The sequence below is a fragment of the Herpailurus yagouaroundi genome, unplaced genomic scaffold (genome assembly GCF_014898765.1).
Source record: "Herpailurus yagouaroundi ecotype Mexico unplaced genomic scaffold, PumYag 67793, whole genome shotgun sequence".
Lineage (NCBI taxonomy): Eukaryota > Metazoa > Chordata > Mammalia > Carnivora > Felidae > Herpailurus > Herpailurus yagouaroundi.
In genome coordinates, this window is record NW_024420586.1 from 24,249,761 (window position 1) to 24,264,753 (window position 14,993).

Below are 14,993 nucleotides of genomic sequence, written 5' to 3' on the forward strand. Positions count from 1 at the left end.
TGCACACACAGTGGAGGGGTTAAATTAAAGTTTATCCAAAGGACACAGTGCGGTGTGTTATGTGTACGTGAAGACAAAAGTATTTAGTGCCTAGAAAATTATGTTAAACTGGCAAATTAAAAACCAGGCAACTGGGCGCCTAGGAGGCTGACTCAGTTAAGCATCCAACTCTTGGTTTTGGCTCAGGTCATGATCTCACAGTTCGTGAGATTGAGCCCTTGGTCGGGTGGGTTTCGTACTGATGGTGCAGAGCCTGCTTGGGATTCTCTCTCTGTCTCCCCGCCTCTTTCTTTTTTAATTTATTTTATTTAAAAATAATTTTTCTTTTTAACGTTTACTTACTCTTGAGACAGAGAGAGACAGAGGATGAACGGGGGAGGGTCAGAGAGAGAGAGGGAGACACAGAATCTGAAACAGGCTCCAGGCTCTGAGCTGTCCGCACAGAGCCCGACGTGGGGCTCGAACTCACGAGCCGTGAGATCATGACCTGAGCCGAAGTCGGACGCTTAACCGACTGAGCCACCCAGGCGCCCTCCCCCCCTCTTTCTCTGCCCCTCCCCTGCTCACGCGCTCTCTCTCGCTCCCTCTCAAAATAAATACATAAACTTAAAAATAAAAAATAAAAATAAATAGAAAGGAGGCAACCAAATGCTGTGATTCCATTTTCAAACTTGAGCTATATAATGCATATGTATATGGTACGTATGCACACTCACAGCCCCACACATATACCCATATACGTGCACGTATGCGCATACAAAGGAAAAATCAACTGAAAGGAAATATAGCTAAATATTAACAATGGTTTACTTTGGGTAATGCTGGAATTACAAGTAATGTTTTATTCTCTTCTTTTTGTTTACCTGCATTTTCTGACGTTTTATTGGGAAATAGTGAAGTTGTGAAATAATAAAACCAAAATAATTTTTTAATGTTTACTATGATCCTAATGACCATATGACCCTGAGCCCCTGTGACAAGGAGCCTGTCCCAGAGGTGACAGCATCCAGGAAGGTCCGAAGGAGGGGCTGTCGGGCAGGGTCTGGCTCTTTCATCACGTTCCCCTGTTTACAGATTCTCAAGGGGGAACTTTTTTTTTTTTTAATTTTTTTAATGTTTATTTATTTTTGAGACAGAGAGAGACAGAGCATGAGCAGGGAAGGGGCAGAGAGAGAGGGAGACACAGAATGTGAAGCAGGCTCCAGGCTCTGAGCTGTCAGCACAGAGCCCGACGCGGGGCTCGAACTGACGAACCGTGAGATCATGACCTGAGCCGAAGTCAGACGCCCAACCGACGGAGCCACCCAGGCGCCCCTCAAGGGGGAACTTTTAGTGGGAAACTTGGTTTGGCTGTAGTGTGGCAAGGGTGGAGGACACATTCAGGAGACCTGGTCCCAGTCCAGTGTTGTCACTCACAATCTGAGAGGCTGGGGCAAGTCATGTCCCTTCTCAGGCCATTACCATCTTCGAAAAGAGGAGGAAGACCTAGAAGGACCCTGGAGAATGCTGTCACCCTATTTCCCTGCCATCCTCTCAGTTCCAAAGAAAAGGGATTTTTCTGCCTAGATCAGGATAGAGGAGAAATCAGCAAATCTCCAGACACAAAGGGAAAAAGAGGGTCTAGTGTGGATCAGCTGAGCATCTGCGAAGAGCCAATGGAGAGGGCAGGGTCTGTGTCGGGGGTCGGCGGGGGAAGCGTCTCTCTCTGGCTAGGACCCCAGATGTAGGGTGGCCCTCCCATCCCACCTCTCCTCCATCAGCCACATCACAGGTCCATTGAAACACACAGGGCTCTGGGTGTGGGACAGCAGGTGGATGGTGATCTGGTAGCCTAGAATCTGCCACTTCTGTGGCCCCTCTGCCCTTTCCCCGAGGGCCTGCTGACAGGTCTGGGCTGTGTCCTCACTGAATGAATTCCTGCCCGTGGGGTCCTCTCCCTGCTCACCTCACACGAGCTGCCATGTCCCTCTGGAGCCAGGACCGAGGACCACCGGGGAGAACTCTGGTCAGCTGGCATGTTCCCGCCGGGCCTCAGCTCTCAGGCTCTCTTGCTGACGACTCCACTCTTCCCAGGAGCTTGAAGTCAGGTAGACACCTGTGGACTCAATCAGAGCTGCTGGGGCCGGGAGGTGGGTCCTGCAGCCTTCACTGCGGGGTCTGGCCCAGGGGCTCCTCAGAGACTCCAAGAAGCCCTAGAAAGACAGTGCCCACATAGTCCGTCAAGCAGCAGCCACCCCACAGATGCCTCCTGGGGGCACCAAGGCGGGCAGCTCTCTGTGCCGGATACTGTGAAAGAGAGAAGTTTAGTAAAACCGACACCAAGCATTAGCATATAACATGAAAAAAAAAATACTCATAGGATTTGGTATAAAATGAATGAGGCTTTGAATTCCAGGTCTTCTATGTCCTAGCTAGAATCTGGGGCAAGTCACTTTGGTCCGAGTCCCTTCACCTTAAAATTGAGGATGAGGGGCGCCTGGGTGGCGCAGTCGGTTAAGCGTCCGACTTCAGCCAGGTCACGATCTCGCGGTCCGTGAGTTCGAGCCCCGCGTCAGGCTCTGGGCTGATGGCTCAGAGCCTGGAGCCTGTTTCCGATTCTGTGTCTCCCTCTCTCTCTGCCCCTCCCCCATTCATGCTCTGTCTCTCTCTGTCCCAAAAATAAATAAATGTTGAAAAAAAAAATTGAGGATGAAAACACTGGCCTCATAGGGATGTTAGAGATAAATGGTATAAAGCCTCTAAAGCACTCACCCCTGCTTGCTACCTGGAACATATTCCAGTGATATTAAATATTGCTATTATTACAAGGTTGCAAGGCATGTTTTATCAGGTACCTCATTTAATTTTCAAACTCATCCTAGGTAATTCTACTATTATTATTCCCATTTATCATCAGATAGAGGTGTTCAGAGATATCAAGAAATCTGCCCCAAGATCACTCAGATTAGGGGGAAGGACAGGGACTCGAAGCCAGGTACGCGGGGCTCTACAGTACATTTTCTTAACTACCATGCCAGATGGTGTTCTGTACATGGCAGAGTCATAAAAAACATGATTTCCATTTCCTGCTGCCCTTAAAGTGCTCTGGCTAGGGGATGATCATGTCACACGTGTATAAACTGAGTTTCTGTATAATTCAGTGTATGTTCTGGGCAACTTATAAAGCCCACCCTCTTCTGCCATAGATGAAAACATAAACTCATTGCCTCCCTTCCCCAGCTCCCACCTGGGTCCAGAAAACCAGCATGTCCGCATAGGCTCCTAAATCTGTAACCCCCCACTGCTTGACAAAACCATGTCCCAGATGGCACCATCAACTGGTTTCCAGAGGCTCCTCAAATAATCACCAATACAGGCAATTGACCCTCAGTAGAAAACCAATCACTGATCTACTCAATGCCCTTTGAGGGCCAAACCTGACCTCCTAGAGGACCCCATAACTCACAGCCCATATATAGAATGAGGGACTCCCATCAAAACTTCAATAACAGTCCTTCACATACTAACTCACACAGTCCTGCATTTACAGATATCCACAGGTCCCAATCAATGACTCCTAGAGGGCCACCAAAACTGACTCCCGACGATTTGCAATCCCAGGCTTGCAATCAATCATTCACCACCTCCACGTTCCAATCAATAACTCGCATGGGCTAATCGATGCCTTCAGATATTTACATCTCCAACTCTTATAAAACCTCAAGAATTTCCCGATTGTCACTCACTGCTCCAATATGAATCACATCTATAGGCTTTAGATTATCTAATCCTAGTGGACCCTAACTCATTGATCCTCCCCCACAGAAATCCCCCCAATCCTGGACTCCCAGAGGAACCAAATCAACCCCAGATCTGATTTGGCACTGAATTTAAAGGATAAAAAGCAAACCCAAAACACTTCCAGGAAGAAACAACACACTATTTACAACGGAAAGGGCTCACAATGGCACTAGCCTTTTTACCGGCACCAATAGGAATCATAGTAGAAGGAAACATCTACAAATTATTGAGAGAAAAGGGCTGAGATCCGAGAATTTTAAACCCATCCTAGTTCAATACCATTCTTCTGTCAGCGCAAAAGACGATTTTAGACACAAAAGCATCTACAGCATTATGCCAATATTCCTATCTCAGGAGAATACTCCAGGGAATAGTCTAAACAATTATAAACTGAATAGTAACAGAAACCTCCAAATTAGAGGAAAGCAGTCTTGAGAAATGATTCTCATAACACACAGTTATATCTGAATAAAGAAAAATAATGTAATTGGGCATTTTCGATAAATAAGATCATTACTAACTGGAAATTTTAAAATACCCTGGAAAAATCTACTGAGTGAAATGAGGAGGGGAAGGCCAATCAATCACATACCTCTATTAGTAGATCCAAATACTAGTACAACATTATCGGATCTAGTATTAGAGAAAATATAGACCGTCATACTTGTAAGAGAGGTGAAGGCAACTACTAGCAGAAATTGATAAAAATAATCAAAACTCCAAACTATTAGAATCCCAAGATATTAAGACCTTTTGAAAATTATTTTTTACTAATTTTTTTTAATATTTATTTATTTTTGAGAGAGGGAGACAGAGTGCGAGCAGGAGAGGGGCAGAGAGGGACGGAGACACAGAATCTGAAGCAGGCTCCAGGCTCTGAGCCGTCAGCACAGAGCCCGACACGGGGCTCGAACTCACAAGTGGTGAGATCATGACCTGAGCCAAAATAGGATGCTCAACTGACTGAGCCACCCAGGCGCCCCAAATTATTTTTTTTTTAATTTGAGAGAGAAAGAGTGAGCACAGGCAGGGTAGGGGCAGAGAGAAGGACAGACAGAATCTGAAGCAGGCTCCATACCATCAGCACAGAGCCCGATGTAGGGCTCAGATTCACAAACCGTGGGATCATGACCTGAGCCGAGACCAAGAGCTGGACACTTAACTGACTGAGCCACCCAGGCGCCCTGAAATTTAATATGTTACAATTCAACCAAACCGAATGAGCTGAATCCTGCCATAAAAGGTAAAGACGATGGGACCGGTTAACAAAACAAAAATACAATCGCCACACGTCTAAATAAAAAAGACAAAGATGTGAGATGAAGCACTGGACAGAAACATGCTGTGCTATTTATCATTCTTTCTGTTATGGTCAGCACTCATTATGTCTTAGTTAGGAAAGCTTTGCCTACCTCAGGGTCATAAAGATGTCCCATGTTTTCTTAATTTTTATTGTTCTTTCACATTTAGATTTATAGTCCTCTCGGGAAGGGTTTTGGTGCATGGTATGTGTTAGGGTCAAGATTCATTTCTTCCACATGGATATCAAGGTGATCCAGCATGGCTTACTGAAAAGACTACCCTTTCTCCACTGCTCTGCAATGTTGCTCTGTGACTGTATAGGTGGAGGTTCATTCCTGAACTCTGTATTTCCACTGGTCTATTTGTCTATTCTTGGACCAGCACTACCGTGTCTTAATTCATGTGCCTCATATCAGGTTTTGCTATCTGGTAGAATAAAAGGTTATTAAATTAGACTACACTAACATTAAAGACCTCTGTTCATCAGAAGATGAAATTAAGAGTGTAGGGGCGCCTCGGTGGCTCAGTCGGTTGAGCGTCCGACTTCGGCTCAGGTCATGATCTCGCGGTTCGTGAGTTCCAGCCCCGCGTCGGGCTCTGTGCTGATGGCTCGGAGCCTGGAGCCTGCTTTGGATTCTGTGTCTCCTTCTCTTTCTGCTCTTCCCCTGCTCACACATAGTCTCTCTCTCTCTCAAAAATAAATAAAAATTAAAAAAAAAAACCCAAAACTTTGAGTGTAAAGGCAAATCCCACAGTGGGGGAAGTTAACTGCAATACCTGTATCTGACAAACAATTCATGTCTCGAATGTATCAGGAATTCCTAGAAACCAATAGGAGCCAGAGGAAAAGAGCAAAAGGAACAGGAACTTCCCGAAGAAGATACCCGAGTGGCGAATAAGCCGAGGAAAAGATGCTCAACTTCATTAGTTAGCAAGGAAATATAAACTGCAATCAGACATGCCTTCATGCCCACCAGAAATGGCTAAAACGAAAACGATGGCAAATAACCAAGGGACCCGGTGAGGATACGAGGGGCGGAAACCCGTAAGTTGTTTTTAAGGAGCACAAAAGAGTACAAACACTTTGCAGAGCTGTTGGGTGTGGTATTATCTACGAAAGCGGAACATAGGCAATATCCTCCTAGGAGTGTACTCCTGAGAAATGCGAACACATGTTCACTGAAAGACAGGATATGTTCAGGGTGGCTTTATTCAAACCTGAAAATTAGGCAAACGCCCATCAACATCAGACTAGATAAATAAATGGTCTTACAGTCATACAAGGAAGTACTATACAGCAACAGGAATGAACAAGTGACTACAGACAACACACATGAATCTCATCTAATGCATCGGCCAAAGAAGCCAGACCCAAAAGAGCTATGAGTCAACACTGTACGATTGTGTTTATATAACTTTCGAACACATGTAAAACCAATCTATTGCCGCTAGAAGGCAGGATATTGGTCCCTCGTTGGGAGGAGGTTGGGGATTGGAAAGGAACACAAGGGGGTGTCGTCTGGGTGCTAGTCACGTTCTATTTCTTAATCTAGGTGGTGGTTGTGTGTGTTCGCTCAGTCTGTTAAAAAATCATCAAGCTAAATGTGCATAATCTGTGCAGTTTTCTGTATTATAATTAAACATTTAAAAAACATATGACACACCAGGCAAGTGCAAGAAAATGCAAGCACATCTAGAAATATGATGATTGAGGTGGAAATTAAGCCCAAAGTGCTCAATACATTAACAAAGGGGGCCATTTTAAATAATAAAATATACAATAAAGAAGGATGTAAACCTTTGCATAAACCTTTAGTGGTCATTCAATATATGCAAATAAAAGTAGCACAGATGCATGAACTCACATGAAGTCTTTTTTTTTTTTTTTTTTTTTTTTTTTTTTTAGAGAGAGAGCATGAGTCAGAGAGAGGGGCAGAGGGAGAGGGAGGGAGAGAATCCCAAGCAGGTTCCATGCTCAGTCAGCACAGAGCCCAATGCGGGGCTCAATCTTACAATCCTGGGATCATGACCTGAGCCAAAATCAAGAGTCAGATGTTCAACCAACTGAGCCACCCAGGTACCCCAAAACCACATGAAGTCTTAAAAATCATAATTATGGAGACTTCCTCTTGTGGAGATGGAGTAGATATGTTTAACTGTTTTTTCTGCTACATACAACTAACAAGTGTGGACATTATATATAAAACATAGGAAGATTCTGAAAGAAATGAAGAAGGCATATTGGCTAGGGATCCTGAGACCCCAAAAACGATGTGGCAGTACGGGGTTTTCTTTTAGCCTCAGATATCCTAGACTTGGTGCTGGAGAAGCCAGCAACCTAGAAAGGCCAATGGGTGCAGACAAAAAGTGCCCAAAGAAAAGCCTGCTCTCTCTAGTCAAAGGACCAGGGAAGAGGCAGTCTAGGAAGATAGAAAACTTTCAGACAATGATGGCTCTACTCAAGCCAAGCACCACAGAAAACACTGGGGTCCCACCATCATCACTAATAGCAAAGGCCAAGTGGAGAGCCCATACTCCCACCCTTGACAAATTGTAACTTCTTACAGTACCCCCAGCCCAACAACCCTTGCCCCCTGCCAAGGCGGTATCAGAGAAAGCCCATTAGGGTGCTGGAGCTTTCTGCCTTGCTGGGCAATAGTAACCACTGCCTCTTCCTCTCCCACCCATTGGTGACAGTGGAGACAATGTGAGGAGTCTGGGCTCCCATCCTCACCCAGAGCTAACACAGTGTCCTCCCTTCTCCCCACTGAGTGATGTCAGAGGAGGCCTACTAGAGCTCTCACCAAGGCTCAGCAGTAACTAGGCCACTTCTGCCAACAATGTCAAGGGGCATCAAATGGGAAGCAGTGACAAGGCACCTATCTCCCTCCCAGTCAGGGTGGCATCAGCAGAGGCCTGGGGGAAGCATGAACTCCTACCCCAACTGGGCAATATAAGGGACCCCCCCCCCCCCCCCCGCCGCAAAGAGGCCAAGTGGAGTAATGAGCTGACATCTCCCTTCACCCAACGGAGGTCTGTCAAAGGACGCCTGTGAAAACATGAGAGTTAAATGAATTCCAGAGCCTCTTAATTTAATACCCACATGTCCTAGACACGATGAAACATCAGATGTCATACCAAGAACCGGGAACACCTCAGCTGGAAGGAGGAAAGATTACTGAGCAGATGCCAACACTGAAACCCCAACAGATGCCGGAACTGCCTGACAAGGATTTTAGAGCAGCCATCGTAAACACACTTCACTGGGCAATTATGAAGAATGCCTAACACAAATGAGACAATAGAAAACCTCAGCGAAGAAATACAGGCATTTGCTCACTTCGTGTCTCTGTGTCACGTTTTGGTAATATAGTTCTCGTAATGTTTCAAACATTTGCACTATTCTTATATTTATTGTGGTGACCTGTGGCCAGTGACCTTGGACGTTACTATTATAATAACGGTTTTGGGGTGCCACAAGCCACCTCCATATAACCAGCCACAACATTCCCTTAAGCCAAAGCCTAATCCCCAGCAAGGCACTCACTCCTTTCAATTCTCTGAAGGCTGAGAGAGGTGAGGAAGTTGCAGAAAAAAAGTTTGATGCTGGCAGAGGTCGGTTCATGCATTTTAAGGAAGGAAGCCACCTCCATAACATACAAGTGTAAGGCAGAGCAGTGGGTGCTGATATAGAAGCTGCAGCAAATTATCCAGAAGATCCAGCTCAGATAATGAAGGTGGCCACACCAAACAGTAGATTTTCAATGTAGACGAAACGACCCTCTATTGGAAGAAGGTGCCATTTAGGACCAGAAGTAAATGGCACAACATTTTTCCTTTAAAAAAATTTTTTTTAATGTTTATTTTCAGAGACAGAGAGAGAGAGAGAGAGACAGACAGACAGAGACAGACAGAGACAGAGCGTGAGTGGGGAAGGGGCAGAGAGACAGAGGGAGACACTGAATCAGAAGCAGGCTCCAGGCTCCAAGCTGTCAGCACAGAGCCTGATGCGGGGCTTGAACCCACGAACCACAAGATCATGACCGGAGCTGAAGTCAGATGCCCAACCGACTGAGCTACCCAGGCGCCCCGAACAACATGTTTCAAGTGCTAAAAGGAAAGACTTGTTAGCCTAGCATCCCATGCCCATAGAAGATATCCTTCAGGAATGAAAGAAGTATTGAGACATTTTCAGGTCAAGGAAAAGCAGGAATTTATTACCAGCAGGCTTACCATAAAAGAATGGCTATAGGAAGTTCTCTAACCAGAAAGGAAATGATGAAAGAAAATGGACCATCAGTAAGGAAGAAAGAATATGGAAAGAGCAAAAAATATAGGTAAATATACTATGCTTTCCTTCTCTTAAGTTTTCTAAAATAGGTTTGACAGTTGAAGCAAACATTATAACCCCATCTAATGTGGTGCTCAATGCATATAAAGGAAATATATAAGACAATTATATTAAGACAATGAATAGGGGAGGATAAAGAGAAAAGGGGTAAGGAAGATCTCCACACTTCGCTGAGAGTGGTAAAATGATGCCAATAGGGGCGCCTGGGTGGCTCAGTCGGTTAAGCGTCCGACTTCAGCCAGGTCACGATCTCGCGGTCCGTGAGTTCGAGCCCCGCGTCAGGCTCTGGGCTGATGGCTCAGAGCCTGGAGCCTGTTTCCGACTCTGTGTCTCCCTCTCTCTCTGACCCTCCCCCGTTCATGCTCTGTCTCTCCCTGTCTCAAAAATAAATAAAAACGTTAAAAAAAAAAATGATGCCAATAGACATTGATAAGTTGTGTATATGTTACACAATACATAAAACACCTGGCAAAAAAAAAGCTCCATAAGGAGATCCTCCTGCAAATACTAGATAATCAAAATGGAATTCTTCAAAATGTCCACATACCCCAAAGAAAGGGGAAAAATAAAGGAGAAAACAAAAACAGAGAGAACAAACAGAAAACACAAAATATGACAGGCTCCAACCTTAACATATGAATAGTTATATAAAGTGTAAATGGTATAAATGCACTAATTAGAGACAGAAATTGGCAGATTCAATTTAAAAAATCATGATCCAGGGGGCACCTGGGTGGCTCAGTCAGTGGAGTGTTCGACTCTTGATTTCAGCTCAGGCTCAGGTCATGATCCCAGTGCTGTGGGATCAAGCTCCGTATTGGGCTCCATGCTGAGTGTGGAGCTCTTTCTCTCTCTCTCTAAAATAAAAAAATAAAAAATAAAAAATCGTGACCCAACTATGTACTGCCTACAAGAAATGTGCTTCAAATATGATGATATATGTAGGTTGAACTAACTAGAGTTTAAATAAAAATTTGAAAAAAAATAAAATAATAAAAATTGAAAAGGAAAGCTGTATCATGCAAACATTGATTAAAAGGAAGCAGGAGTGAACTTATTAATATTGGATAGAGTAGTAGACTTCAGAGTAAAGAAAATTACCAGGGACATACAGAGACATTACATAATGATAAGAGGGTCAATCCGCCAAGAAGACATAGCAATTTTAAGTGTGTATACACCATGCAATAGAATTGCAAAATATATGAAGCAAAATTTGATGAAACTGAAAGGAGAAATAGACAAAAGTCACAATTATAGTTGGAGGCTTCAATACCCTTCCTTCGGCAACTGACAGAACAACTGGACAGAAAATCAGCAAGGTTAAAAAAAGAATTCACGAACACCATCAACCGACTGGATCTGAGCAACATTTATAGAACATTCCACCCAACAGTAGCAGAATATACATTCTTTTTAAATGTCCACAGAAAATAGACCATAAAGACCATATCCTAGACAACATGACAAACCTCAACAACTGTAGGAGAATTGAAATCACACATAGTATGCTCGCTGACAACAATGGAGTGAAACCAGTAATCAAAACAAAAAGGGAACAGGAAAATCCCCAAACACTCAGAAACTCAACAACATCTTCTAAATAAACCACAGGTCAGAGAGGAAATCTCAAGGGAAACTTAAAAAAAATTTTTTTTAATGTTTATTTATTTTTGAGACAATGCAAGAGACAGAGTGCAAGCAGCAGAGGGACAGACAGAGGGAGACACAGAATCTGAAGCGGGCTCCAGGCTCCGAGCTGTCAGCCCAGAGCCCGACGCGGGGCTTGAACTCACGAACTGTGAGATCATGACCTGAGCCGAAGTCGGACGCTTAACCGACTGAGTCACTCAGGTGCCCTGTCTCAAGGGAAATTTTTTAAAAATACATGGGGGGCGCCTGGGTGTTTGTTTATTTTTGAGAGAAAGAGAGACAAGAGACAGAGCATGAGCAGGGGACGGGCAGAGAGAGACTGAGACACAGAATCCGAAGCAGGGTCCAGGCTCCGAGCTGTCAGCACAGAGAGCCCGATGCGGGACTCTAACCCACAACGGTGAGATCATGACCTGAGCCAAAGTCCCAACTGATTGAGCCACCCAGGTGCCCCAGTGTGTGCTATTTCTTTCTGCTGAACTTTTGTACATCAATGGCCCCCAGCTTTCAGTATTTCAGACTCTGCAAGGGAGGGGGTGAGGTGCTTCCACTGTGACATGAGAGGTGTGTGAATTGTATCTAAGTTTAGTTTAATTTCTATTTCCTTGCTAACTAATGGAGTAAAGGATCTTTTCCGATGCTTATTTGCCATTTGGCTGCCAGGGGACCTGCTAGCTATGAGAAAAGAATGCACACTCCTGATGCTGATCTCGCTCTGTCTCTTCTCCGTGTGAGTAAAGCATTGTTCCATTCCATGCTTGACTGTGTTGTGTTTTCCTTGGTGACTCTGATACCAAAGTGCAGTGGGCAGAAGTGTTGGGAGTCCTCCCCTGGGATTGATAACCAGTGCCCAAGACACTGCTCCATAAACTAAAGGAGTGCTGTAAGTGAAATTTATGGCACTAAATGTTTACAAGTAAAAAGGAAAAAGCCTCAAGTTAGTAATCTAAACTCTCATCTCAAGAAATTAGAAAAGAAGGGGTGCCTGGCTGGCTCAGTCGGTAGAGCATGCAACTCTTGAGCTCAGGGTCATGAGTTAGAGCCCCACATTGGGTGTCGAGAGTACTCAGAAATAAAGTCCGAAAAAAAAAAAAAAAAGAAATTAGAAAAGAAGAACAAAGCAAACCAAAGCCAACAGCAGAAAAGAAATAATAAAATAGGAGCAGGAATCAAGGACACTGAAAACAGAAAAACAATAGAGAAAAACAATCAATCATAGGGCTGGTTTTCCAAAAAGAATAATAAAATAAACAAACCTCTATTAATATTGATAACGAAAAAGTCAGAGACACAAATGATTAATATTAGGAAGGAAATAGGGGATGTCACTATAGGCCCTGAAGACATCAAAAGAATAATAAAGAAATACAATTATAAATTTGACAACTTATATGAAATGGACTAATTCCTCGAAAAGTACAAACTACCACAACTCTTCCACTATGAAATAGTTCATTTGAATAGCCTCGTAACTATTAAGGAAACTGAATTTGTGATTTTAAAAATAACGCTTGAAATAGGTACCCGGGGTGCCTGGGTGGCTCACTTAGTTGAGCATCCGACTCTCGATTTCAGCTCAGGTCATGATGCCAGGGTTGTGGGATTGAGCCCCACATCAGGCTCCACATGTGTGGAGCCTGCCTAAGATTCTCTATTTCTCTGTCTCTCTCTCTCTCTCTCTCTCTCTCCCCCTTGCTCGTGCGCGCTCTCTAAAATTAAAAAAAATTAAAAAGAAAAAAGAAATGTCTAGGCTAAAATGGTTTCACTGGAGGTTTCCACAAACTTCTCAAGAAGAATTAACATCAGTCCCACTCCATCTCTTCCAGAAAATAGAAGAGAGAATTCTTAACTCATTCCCTAAAGCCTGATACCAAAATGAGACAAAGAGTACAAAAAATACACTGTTGATGTGCTAATGTTTTCCCACTGGGTTTATACCTGGTCTGCATAGCAAATTTTGCATTCTGTCATCAGCTGTATTTGAAAATAGGATGTTTCTTGATGAATTATTCTATTACCTAACCAAAAAAGTCTTAAAAAAAAAACTACAGACCAATATCCTTCATGAACATAGATGCAAAAATTCTTAACAAAATATTAGCAAATATAATTCGGCGATATACAAAGAGAATTGTACACCGTGACCAAGGGGGGTTATTTCAGGAATGCAGGATGAACTCAATATTTGAAAATTAATCAATGTAATCTACCATATTAACAGGCCAAAGAAGAAAAAATCACATGATCATATCAATCAGTGCCGAAAAAGATTTGACAAAATCCAACACCCATTCATGATAAAAAAAAAAAAAAGAAAAACTCTTAGAACCTTGGAATAAAAGGAAACTTTGTCAACTTGATTAAAAAAGACCTACAAAAAAACCTATAACTAACATATTTAATAGTGAGAGACCGAATGTCCCCTAATATCAGGAACAATGCAAATATGTTGACTATTACCACTTTTTTTTTAATTAAACATTTTTTTATGTTTATTTATTTTTGAGAGAGAGACAGAGACAGAGTGTGAGTAGGGGAGGGGCAGAGAGACAGGGAGACACAGAATCCAAAGCAGGCTCCAGGCTCCGAGCTGTCAGCACAGAGCCCGATGAGGAGCTCAAACTCATGAACTATGAGATCATGACCTGAGCTGAAGTCGGATGCTCAACCGATTGAGCCACCCAGGTGCCCCTCACCACTCTTATTCAATATAGTAATGAAAATTCTAACCAGTGCAATAAAGCGAGAAAAAGGAATAAAAGGCATACAGGTTGAAAAGGAAGAAATAATACTGACCCTATTTGCAGATAACATGATGGTCCTGATAGAAAATCCCTAGGAACTTACACAAAAACTTCTAGAAGTAATGACTTCAACAAGGTTATGGGACACAAGAACAATACACAAAAGTCAGCTGTACTTTTTATACTACAAATGAACAGGTGAAACAAATAAATGCAATAATTTACAGCACTCAGAAAATGAAATATTTAGGTGTAAATGTAACAAAACATGTATAGGGCTCGCATGCTGAAAACTAGAGAATGTTGATGTAAGAAATCAACAGAGATCTAAATAAATGGAGAGAGCTACTGTGTTTATGGTTTGGCAGCCTTAACATAGGAAAAATATCAATTCTCCACAAGTTGACATACAGACTTAATAGAATTCCTATTAAAATCTCGACAAGAAGTTTTTGTAGACATAGGCAAAGTTATTGTTTTCTTTTAAAAATTTTTTAACATTTATTTATTTTTGAGACAGAGAAACAGAGTGTGAGCAGGAGAGGGATAGAGAGAGAGGGAGACACGGTATCCGAAGCAGGCTCTAGGCTCCAAGCTGTCAGCACAGAGCCCAATGTGGGGCTCGAACTCACAAAACGTGAGATCAAGGCCCGAGCCAAAGATGAATGCTTCACTGACTGAGCCACCCAGGAGCCCCTCTTTTTAAAAAATGTTTATTTATTTATTTTGAGAGAGACAGAGAGCGAGCACAAGTGGGGGAGGGGGAGAGAGAGAGGGGGAGAAAGAATCCCCAACGAGGCTCTGCACTGTGAGCACAGAGCGCACCGTGGGGCTCGAACCCACAAACTATGACATCACGACCTGAGCCAAAACCAAGAGTCAGACGCTCAACCGACTGAGACACCCAGGAGCCCCTGGGCAAAGGTGTTCTTAAATTTATGTGGGAGGACAAAGGATCTACAATAGCTAAAACATTTCTGACAAAGAAACAGGAGAAATCAATCTACCTGATTTCAAGACATTTTATTTAACTACAGGATTCAAGACAATGTGGTACTGATGAAGGGCAGACACACACATCAGTGACACTGAAGAGAGAACCCAGAAATAGCCCCACACAAGTAGAGCCAACTTTTTTTTTTTTTTTTTTTTTTTTTTTTTTT

The 14,993-nt window shown here is 43.2% G+C and overlaps 1 protein-coding gene and 1 long non-coding RNA gene across 5 annotated transcripts in view; one reads left to right on the top strand and one right to left on the bottom strand.

Moving 5' to 3' along the window:
• The window catches only part of ZNF41 (zinc finger protein 41), a 46,311-nt gene that overhangs the window by 23,407 nt on the left and 7,911 nt on the right, over positions 1–14,993 (bottom strand). For all 4 annotated transcript variants that reach the window (XM_040468700.1, XM_040468697.1, XM_040468699.1 and 1 more), the window contains exon 2: positions 1,946–2,192. In XM_040468700.1, the coding sequence (XP_040324634.1) occupies positions 1,946–1,962 (17 nt within the window). In that variant the 5' untranslated portion in view covers positions 1,963–2,192. The remainder of the gene's footprint in view (positions 1–1,945; positions 2,193–14,993) is intronic.
• Positions 6,592–12,095, top strand: LOC121025913 (uncharacterized). The gene is made up of 3 exons (XR_005788187.1): positions 6,592–6,702; positions 7,795–7,796; positions 12,085–12,095. It is a non-coding gene; the product is annotated as an uncharacterized LOC121025913 (long non-coding RNA).